At 53.5% G+C, this 10429-nt stretch overlaps 1 protein-coding gene across 1 annotated transcript in view; it reads left to right on the top strand.

Moving 5' to 3' along the window:
* The window catches only part of LOC106811388 (tyrosine-protein kinase Abl-like), a gene marked incomplete at its 3' end in the record, with an annotated part of 124226 nt that overhangs the window by 107399 nt on the left and 6398 nt on the right, over positions 1–10429 (top strand). The window contains exons 6-8 of the mRNA XM_014814977.1: positions 8661–8933; positions 9500–9584; positions 10138–10315. Coding sequence (XP_014670463.1) covers positions 8661–8933; positions 9500–9584; positions 10138–10315 — 536 coding nt within the window. The remainder of the gene's footprint in view (positions 1–8660; positions 8934–9499; positions 9585–10137; positions 10316–10429) is intronic.

Below are 10429 nucleotides of genomic sequence, written 5' to 3'. Positions count from 1 at the left end.
CCTGTGTGGTGTGTGCGTTGCGTGCGTTTGGCGTACTTATGTACGCTGGCGTTCATCATAAAGCGAGGCATACAGCATTCCCCCTTACTATTCCTTCGTATCTTGTATCGCTGCTCAGACCCGCCACTCCGGTCAGTTCTCTTCTCCATCTCTCTTCTTTCTCTCTCTCTTCTCTCTCTCTCTCTCTCTCTCTGCTCTCCTTCTTCTCTCTCTTCTCTCTCTCTCTCTCCTCTCTCTCTCTCTCTCTCTTCTTCTCTCTCTCTCTCGTCTCTCTCTCTCTCTCTCTCTTTCTCGCTCTGCTCGCTTGCTCGCTCTGGCGCTCTCTCTTCTCTTCTCTCTCTCTCTCTCTTTCTCGCTCTCTCGCCTTTTTCGCCTCTCTCTCTCTCTCTCTCTCTCTCTCTCTCTCTCCTCTCTCTCTCATCTCCCCTCCCTCTTACTTCACAAACAGCCTTACTCTTACCACTCTCTTCCTCTTCCTCCAGTTTCTGCCAGTGTATGATTGCCTTCACCCATTGATTCCGCCCGTCGCGGACAATGTCCTGGTCTGACCGTCGTGTGTGTAAACCCTCTATGAGCTCCGCCTTGATCGGTACCAGGCGGGCGGTGCTCAGCCTGCTGCGCGGCGTGGGAGACACCAGGACAGAGAGACGAGAGAGAGGATCAGGACGATGACGAATCCGCGAGATGAAGACGAGAGAAAGGAGAGAGGAGCGAGAGAGAGGGATGATAGGAGAGGAGAGAAGAGAGGAGAGAGAGAGAGAGAGAGAGCAGCGGAGCGACGAGCAGCGAGAGAGCGATAGAGAGCGAGAGAGCGAGCGAGAGAGCGAGCGAGAGAGCGAGAGAGCGAGCGAGAGAGAGAGAGAGGGGGGAGATACAAGTGTAGGATTCACGACACTCCCCCTTGAAGCTCCGTCGTGTGAGAGAGAGTGTGCGTACAACAATGTCTCTCTAACGCACAGTGACAGCCATTCACGGCCCGTGCGGAATTGGAAAAAGCTCGCGAATACGAAAATTTGTTTAGATCGCGCGCATGCGAGTGGATTTTTTCCCCAGCCGTCGTTGCTTGTATGTTGTTGGAGGTTGCAGCATGTGTGCGTCCTTAGTGCGTTTTGCTGAAGGTCGTGTTCTGTGTGTAGCAGCGGCAACGACATTAAGTTGGTAGTGAACGACATAGTGTTTTCAAAGCGATAAACTAGTAATAATGAATAATAAAAATAATAATATTATTAATAATAACAACAACCACATCAATAATAATCATCATTATCATAACAATATTTATCATCATAATAAGGATAGTAATAATGACAATGAGAATCGCAATGGCAATGAAAATGACGATAAAAAAACAATTAGCTCATAGACTCCTGGTACAATCTAGGTTGACTCTACCCCAAAATTCCCTCTTCATCCACACTCCACCCCATCATCACACATAAAAGCGCAGTGAATTCATCCTCCCCTCATTCTGTCTTTTCTCTCTTGCAGAAGCGCTGCTCCTCAACCGGCCGCTGACGGGACATACACAGCGATGTCGTCGGCTCGACGGCCAACTCGTCTCGTCGCACACGCCGTCGCACAGCTCGTCGCTCGGCGGCTCCTCTCGCTGGGCGTCCAAGGAGAATCTGCTCATACAGGATGCCGACGATCCACAGTGTTCGTCGCGCTGTACGAGTCGACGTCGCGGCGGAGAGACGAGCTCAGCCTCACGAAGGGTAAGATGCGTGCGTGTGCGCCGCGTGATTGTGTGGTGTGTGTGTGAGTGTGTGTGCAAGTGTGTGTGTGTGTGTAGGTGTGTGTGTGTGGTGGTGTGGGGCGCTGTGTGTGTGTGTGTGTGTGTTGTGTGTGTGTGTGGTGTCTTGTGTGTGTGTTTGGTGTGGTGAGCCTGGTGTGTGTGTGTGTGTGCGTGTGTGTTGTGGGTGTGTGTGTGTGGTATGTGTGTGTGTGTGTGTGTGTGTGCTGTGTGTGTGTGTGTGCTCTGGGGTGTGTGTTATGTTTGGGGAGGAAGGGAGAGGGAGGGAGAAGTGTGCGGGGCACGAGAACGGAGTGAGGAGGAGCTAGGGTAGGGCGGGAGAGACGCAGCTCAGCCTCACCGAAGGGTAAGTAGCATGCTTGTGCGTGTGCGTGTGTGTGGTGTGTAGGTGTGTGTGTGTGTGTGTGTGCGTGTGTGTGTGGTGGGTGTATGTTTGGGGAAGGAAGGGAGATGGAGGGGAGAAAGTGGGTGGCGTGGCAGAGAAGGAGCGCAGAGAAGGAGGGGTAGGGGGGTAGGATGGGAGGAGCCAGACCGCAGCTCAGCCTCATCAAGGATACGTTGCATTGGGGTGGGTGTGTGTAGGTTATGTCTGGGGAGGGAAGGGGAAAGAGGTGAGAGAGGAGAAGGAGGAGGAGAAGAGAGAGGAGGAGGAGGAGGAGGCAGGAGAGGAGTAGTCGAAGAGTAGAGCTAGGGGGTAGGGCGGAGAGACGCAGCCTAAGCCCACCACGCGGTGGTGCTGGTGTCGTGGGTGGGTGGTGGCGAGCTTGTGGTGCGGTGGGGCTGTGTGCGTGCGGTGGGTGCGTGTGCGTGCGGTGGGGGGTGGTGCGTGCGGTGAGCCGTGCGTGGCGGTTAGGTGTGCTCTAGGAAGGGAGGTGAGAGAGGGGAAGAATAGAGGTGGCATGAGGAGGGGGAAAGAGGAGAAGCTGAGAGCTAGAACGAAAAGACGCAGTCTGCTAGTCTCACCAATGGGTAGTACGTGCGTGTGTGCGCGGCATCGAAGAGGAAGAGGGGCCCGGGCAGTAGGGGCGCAGGGTAATTAGGCGTGAGTTGGGTGGAGTGGGGTACGGGAGCGTGTTAATTGATGTGATGCCCTCGTATGACAGATCTAGAGCAGGGACGTCGGGGACAAGTAGTTATTGCCGAGGCCACGTGCATGGAGGCAGGATGCAGAGTACGAGGCAAGGCCTTAAACCAGCACTTCACGCCACCGCCTCCTTCCTCCATCTCAGTCTCACTGAGTGGACGGTCACGACGTTCACTGTTTCCCAGCTTGCCGAATCACATACATTGTGGAATCTCTCAGCAGTCACACCAATCGCACGTGAAGCCGGCCAACGGTGGGTGGGCGTGAAGTGGGGATGAGAGGAGGAGGAGGAGGAGGAGGAGCAGGAGGAGGGAGGGAAGGAGGAGGAGCCCCAGGAGCGAGGAGAGGAGGAGGGGAAGGAGGAGGAGGAGGGAGGAGGAGATGGGAAGATCCGGGGCGTTACGCAAAGAGAAGAGGAGGGACGGGAGGGAGGCGAGGAGAACGCCGACGGAACGGCACGCGGTGAATGTTTTGCCTCCTCTCCATCGCTCCTCGCCGTCTCGGGTCTCGGATTGCATGATGAGTACGTGTGTCATCTGGGCGGAGGAGGAGGGAGGCCGGCGGAGGGAGGAGGAAGCGGAGAGGAGGGCAGGGGATGAGGACTGGAGCGGGAGGAGCAGGGGTAGGGAGAGGGAGGGTTGAAGGAATGTTCGTAGGCGAGGCGTGCCGCGGGGTGAGATGGAGTGGCGGGCTCTCTTGAATCTATTACGAACATGACTTGCCCGCGTCTGTGAGGGCTGGTGGTGTAGACAGTAGCCACGGTAATCACGGTAACGCAGTCATGCATGCTGTACCAGAGGCATTTATAAAGCTGCTGCCTACTAACTTTACGGTTTGTTTTGCACGGGAATCAGCGGTGTTTTTCTGCGGACGGTTTCGCCCATTTTTTTCTCGTCTCACAATACACGGGGGGCGGCGGTCGAGATGATTGGGTTTGTTTTTTCTGTCGTAATTCGCGCGCGCCTGATGCGAGAGAGAGAGAGCGCGGACGGTTTTGTCGCTTGATTTCCTGCTTAGCGATTTAGTCGACCCACGTCGCTGATCTGTGATGTCATTATAAATCAGGATGTTGAAGCGGACAGATTTAGCAAAGCAAATACCGTCTCCAGTTAATCTGCATCGACACAACAATTAACATGCCCGCATAGAAGGGTAGGATCATTAATTAGAGGTTGACGCACATATAAAGGCAATCAAATGAAAGATAAAATTGAGACAACATGGAATTAGCGATATTTTTACTTGATTGCTTCGCGCGCGTTTGATTTGATGTTTAGGCGGTCGATAGCAGAAGGAAAATTGTTATTGTCGAATATCGTTGGAGGTGCTGTTTGATGTTGTGTCGAGGCAGCTTTATCGTTTTTTGCCACGTTGTAGAGAACAATGGCGTGTCATACCTCATAAAACAGTTAAATCAGTGGCACTCATAACGGCAATAATTCATGTATCGTACTTTATATATCAGTTGTTTGTTGCAAACCTACTGGTGGTGAACGGTGGTGTTAGACGTCAAATACAAAGCCAAATACACTTATATAAAACATACACCTACGGCATTACGCCACGTTTGCACACGCACGCCGCGCACACACACAAAGAGAGATTAGCGGTGAAGCACTTCCAGCAGATTTCAAGTCCGCCCATCCTCATCTCAATCTACAGCTTCCGCATCCTCGTCATCTCGTCCTCATCCTCCGCCAGTTCCTTATTCCAGTGTCCTTCTCCTCATTCCTCCTTCTCCTACTCACCCAACTTCCTTATCCCTCGACTATCATCCTCTCATTCTGCTCCCGCATCTCATTCTCCTCATTCCCAGCACTTCGTCAATTTTAGCCATAGCTGCCATATCCCTATCCATCTCCTTAACTCCATCACTCCTCATCCTCATCCTCTAGCAATCCTAACATCCTCATCCTCCTCTTCCGCTGCTCGCAGAGTGAGCAAGTGCGCGTCTCTCCTCAACATACGACACACACACACACACACACACACTTCCATTCCTCAGCATCCCAGCATACTCAGGCATCCTTATCATCCTCCAGCATCTCAGCATCCCCAGCATCCTCATCCTCATCCTCTATTTCTGGTTCAGGGAACAGTGCGCTTGCTTCCTACAGAACAAGACGGGCGAGTGGTGCGAGGCTCGCCACACAAGCGCCGGCCGCGGTCGGCTGGGTCCGGCAACTACGTGACCCCGGCGGAATCGCCTCCGAGAAGCACTCGTGGCTTTCACAGGCGCCACTCTCCCGCCCAGCGCCGCTGAAGTACCTGCTCAGGCAGGCGGCCATCACGGCCAGCTGTTCCTCCGTACGCCGAGAGCGAGAGCAGTCCGGACAGATGTCGGATATCCTGCGCTACGAAGCTTCCAGGATCTACACCTACCGCATCAAGCGAGGCAGCGACAGCAAGTACGTGTCGTTGTCGTCCACGGTCGGGGAGGAGCGGAGGTGGAGGGAGGGAGGTAGGCGGGGCAAGGGGCGGGGTGGCGGCGTGAGAGCAGGTCTTCTGAGGACCAGATGTCCCCGATCTGCATGGGCAGTCTAGTGCGGATGTCCATGAGTCTCTGAGTTGAGGTTGGTTAGAGATTGGGAGGGGGTTGGGAGGCGGCCTTGATATAGAGGATAGGTGTTGGTTGGCGGGAGGGGAGAGCAGAAGAGATAGGCCAGGTCGTTGACTGTAAGGGTGAGACAGCGGCGCCGTTGCATCTGAGGCGTGATGCCGGATACAGGGTACAGTGATCATGTAAGGGTAGTGCCGCTAGTGCAGTGCTGTATATTTAGGCTTAGAATAAGCACGGGGGGCCTTGAGTCTCCAGAGCGCGTCATCTGCCTCCTCCACCACGATATCCGCCCCGTGTGTTGCCCCCGCGTTGCTCGTTCTGCACGGCGCTGAGATCTGGTGCCTTTGCCCACCCGTCTTCGGCTCCACGGTGAGTACTGTAACACCGAGCCCTACCTCGCCCACGTCGGTAATCTCCGCCCCTTGTGTGCTTAGACCTCGCCAGCAGTTTTCGACACTACTTTTGCAGACTGAGGGCAACGTTTTCGAACACAGCAGTGGCATGCTGCTGTGTGTTGTAACCTCAGCGTTTATAGCTTGCTTGTGTTTAGTACCTCAACTGTGCTGTGCGACATTAATAGGTGTGCGGGGGTCGTGTATTGCTGTTTGTCTCTCCGGGGTGCTGTGCCCCCGCCCTGTGCATCACCCCTGCTCTGTGCCTAGTGGGCGTTGTGTGTGTGCTGTGTAGTGACTGTGTGTGTGCCGTCTGTGTGTAGTGCGTGTGTGTGTGTTGTGTGTGTGGAATGTGTGTTGTTGGTGTGTGTCATGTGTGCCTGTGTGTGTAAGCCCGCAAGCTGTGTAGGCACTCGCCGTCGGTTGAAACATCACGTCCATCGCGGCGGATGGGCGGCGTGGCGGCCCTGTGGGTGAGAGTGGCGCGGTGGGGGGTGGGGGACGGGGGGCCAATAATACAAACATATGTTTGGGGAAGATAATCCGCAACGCAAAACAACGAGTTGAACACGCGTGATTTGTCGCCGCTTGGGTAAAGCTGGATTGTACTGATGTTTTTTCTAGTTCGTGCGTGCGATACGTGTGTGGCGATGTTGTTGTCTGTGTGGCGTGCGTGCGTGCGTGCGTCTGCGTGCGTTGTGTCGCGTCGTCGTCGTGTGTGTGTTGTCCCTGCTTTGCGCACCGGCTGTAGCTCGGCGATGCCTCATTTTGTACCGCGGTCAAATTTCCTCCTGCTTATAAATTTCATCCGTTTTGGGCTCATCCGGCATTCCTCATTTCGGATGCAGGCGCTATATTCGACACCACACACACACACACACACACACACGCACGCACACCATCACCACCACCACACACACACACACACAGCAACACACACACACACACACTACATACACACACACCAACACACGCATCGACACACACACACACACACACACACACAACGCCACCGCACGCACGCACGCAACAACACACGCCGGCACACACACACACACTACACACAACACACACGCACGCCGCGCACGGCCACACACACACCCACACACACACACACAGCACGCGCGCACACACACGCACGCACGCACACACACACACACACACACACACACACACACACACACACACACACACACACACACACATACAGGGGGTTCTTTGTCAGCAGGGGGAGGATGCAACGGGAGGGTGCCGAGGGTACGGACTACACTACCGTATTCCCGTGTATCGTGATAATGATGATGATGATGATGATGATGATGATGATGATGATGATGATGATGATGATGATGATGATGGTTATGATGATGACGATGATGATGATGTAGGTGTTATTACCCGGGAAGAGGAAGTGTAGTTGCAGGGCATTCGCTTACATACCCAAACACGTGTTAGAGGATACCAGTCCTGTGTAAAACGGAAACTCCTGTGTATAGAGGACACTCCTGTGTATAGAGGACACTCTCAGAGTTCACGTTTCACTTTGCCCTCATGGTAATTATGCAGTGAATCCACCTGCGTAGAACGGACACTGGTCTGTAAAGAAATCGAGGGGGACCCGTGTGTACAGGTGTGACTCACTGTGGTGATTTTATGTTCCTGTCATAGCAGTTGGAGTAACGTGAATCTCAGTGAAATGATTATTACGTATACGTTGCCGTAATGTATCCTGTCTCAGAGACTCGTGATAGAGGGAGCCAGCCCATGCACCACAACCGTACTGGCCTCTCGAGCAATACTACCATTTCCCTTTACGAGAATCAGTGACCTCGATTGACCCCCCAGCATCACGTCGAATTAGCTTCAATCCTTGTTTGCCCGCCTCGTTTTTCGGTTCCGATTGGCACAGTCATGCGACCGGATTTGCAAATCCGTCCAGTCAACAGCCAAGGGGCACACGGGACACACGTGCTTGTAAAATCCTTAAGCCTCATCCAACCCACGTCCCGCATAGATGCAGGCTTAGCTAGAAAAAAGGGCAGCGATTGTGGTGTGGAAGAGGGGCGGCACAGCAAGGAAGCAGAGCTGTTTGCATCTCTGAGCTGGTTTAGGCAGCTGGGGTTAATGTGAAAACATCAATTCCCTCTTTTCTTTTCGGTTTTGTTCGCTTTCGCAGCGCGTGACCTGAAAGGTTTGTAGTCTGGGTCGTTATCGCCCTCCTCGCACACGTGCACGCCCGCACGCACGCACGCACGCACGCACACTCACGTAAGCCCTGATAGTAATCCTGTACGTATGTCACCGAACAGGTGGATTTTGAGAGTTATTGCACGTGTCTCTGTAAGTTTGCGTTGGTTGGCATCTGGTCTACGACGTTGATTGTAAATGTAGATATTCTGAGACTGAATTTCGGCACGGAATATTCGTACATTTAGTGCGTCAGGGTCACACTCCTCACAGTGCAGCTTAGCCGTGCCACTGCAGCTTAGCAGTGCCATCGTCGTGCATCTAACGAGCGCTGCGTGGCACCCACGCTTGATATCGTTTGATAAGCACCCTCTAACGGCCGTGTTTGTGTCGAGCGTCTGATGAGCGCCCTCTAACGGCCGTGAATGTACCCCACATGTCTGTCGTGTTTCCCTCTAACGGCCGCGTTTGTGTCGAGCGTCTGATGAGCGCCCTCTAACGGCCGCGTATGCACCTCACGCACTGTCCTTTCGCCCTCTAACGACCACATCTCCTCATCGCACACTTGCCTAGCGCCCTCTGACGGCCACGTCTCCTCCCCGCGGCCTCTGACGGCCGTACGTACACCTCGCTCACCTCACTAGCGCCCTCTAACGTCAGCACCTCCTCTCGTCTCCTCCTCAGGTGTACGTGACGTCGGACAGCCGCTTCAACACGCTCGCCGAGCTCGTGCACCATCACTCCATCTACCCGGACGGCCTCATCACGCAGCTGCTCTACCCGGCGCCGAAGAAGAATAAGCCGACGATCTACGGGCTCAGCCCCGAGCCGGACGACTGGGAGATCGAGCGCACGGAGTTCGCAATGAAGCAGCGTCTCGGCGGCGGACAGTACGGCGACGTGTACGAGGCCGTGTGGAAGCGACACAACAAGACGGTCGCCGTGAAGACGCTCAAGGTAAGAGTTTGCGATGATGCGGTTGTCACGGCGACGTGTACGAGGCCGTGTGGAAGCGACACAACAAGACGGTCGCCGTGAAGACGCTCAAGGTAAGAGTTTGCGATGATGCGGTTGTCACGGCGACGTGTGGAAACGTTGTCAAGACAAGTGAAGGTATGGCGAGCACAGTGTTCCTTAAAGCTGAAGGTAGGAGCAAGGATCCCAATGTTCCTTGGCCATTGTTTGCCAGCACTGAAAGTACGAGCCAGAGTTACTTAGTGCTGTTACTGTAGGTGTAAACCAGTTGCAATGTTTTGTGTTCCAATGTTTGCTAGTACTGAATGTATGAAGACATATGGTTGGCAATATGTGGTTTACAAGTGTATTTTTGAATTATTGATTCCTATCTGATTCTTTCAAATAGAGTTCCGAGTTAAAAAAGAGTTAGACTGAGTATTCAACTCAGTGTGTTGTGTAAAATGTGATGTTTAGACTGCTCCTCATCGGGCGGAACAGCCCCGCCGAGAGAGTGAGACAGTGTTTAGCGGTGCAGACGGCTGCTGACGGTGTCCGTCTCGTTGCAGGAGGAGTCGATGGCGCTGAAGGATTTCCTCGAGGAGGCTGCGATCATGAAGGAGATGAAGCATCCCAACCTCGTGCAGCTGCTGGGTAGGGCTTCATTCACGCTGAGCTTCATTTCTCCTCTCCACCTCGCGTGCTCGACAGGCAGGCTGTAGCCAATCGAAATTGCCATAAGGACGGTATAAAAGCAATGCTTGGCAAGTCGTTGCCACTTCGATTGAATTTAATTTAATTGAATTGAATTGGCAACGACTTGCGATGAAGTCGACATTTTTGCTTGCACCGCCTGCAAACTGAGTTAACCTGGCACACCTAGCAACAGCATCCAAAGCAGTGTCGTCATCTCACTCGGGCAGATAATTGAGTTGATTTTATTAATATAATTGATGCCTCAACAACTTTTGTAAAAGATTTTGCACATGATCCTACAGCCGTTAGTGCGTTTACAAATTTACACCATCACCCTATTTTCTAATAAAAGATTTTCATCGATCGTCATCATAATCGATCAATTAATTCCGCCACGTTCCTACACAAGTGGTGCGCGGTTGTGACTATCTCCCTGTTGGGAGAATACCGACGAAACGCCTGACCCGTGTTCTCCTTGCGGCGCGCCCGCTGCCATCTTTCCCTCCGGCAGGCGTCTGCACGAGGGAGCCACCGTTCTACATCGTCACGGAGTTCATGCAGCACGGCAACTTGCTCGACTACCTGCGCTCGACGAACAAGGACGACCTGTCGGCGGTGACGCTCATGTACATGGCGTCGCAGGTTGCCGCGGCGATGGAGTATCTCGAGTCACGCAACTTCATACACAGGTACGGTTGTTATACACAGGTGCGGTTGTTATACACAGGTGCGGTTGTTATACACAGGTGCGGTTGTTATACACAGGTGCGGTTGTTATACACAGGTGCGGTTGTTATGCACAG

Source organism: Priapulus caudatus, unplaced genomic scaffold (genome assembly GCF_000485595.1).
Source record: "Priapulus caudatus unplaced genomic scaffold, Priapulus_caudatus-5.0.1 Scaffold534, whole genome shotgun sequence".
NCBI lineage: Eukaryota > Metazoa > Priapulida > Priapulimorpha > Priapulimorphida > Priapulidae > Priapulus > Priapulus caudatus.
The sequence above is the reverse complement of the archived record's forward strand: the minus strand, read 5'-3'. Positions and strand labels throughout refer to the sequence as shown.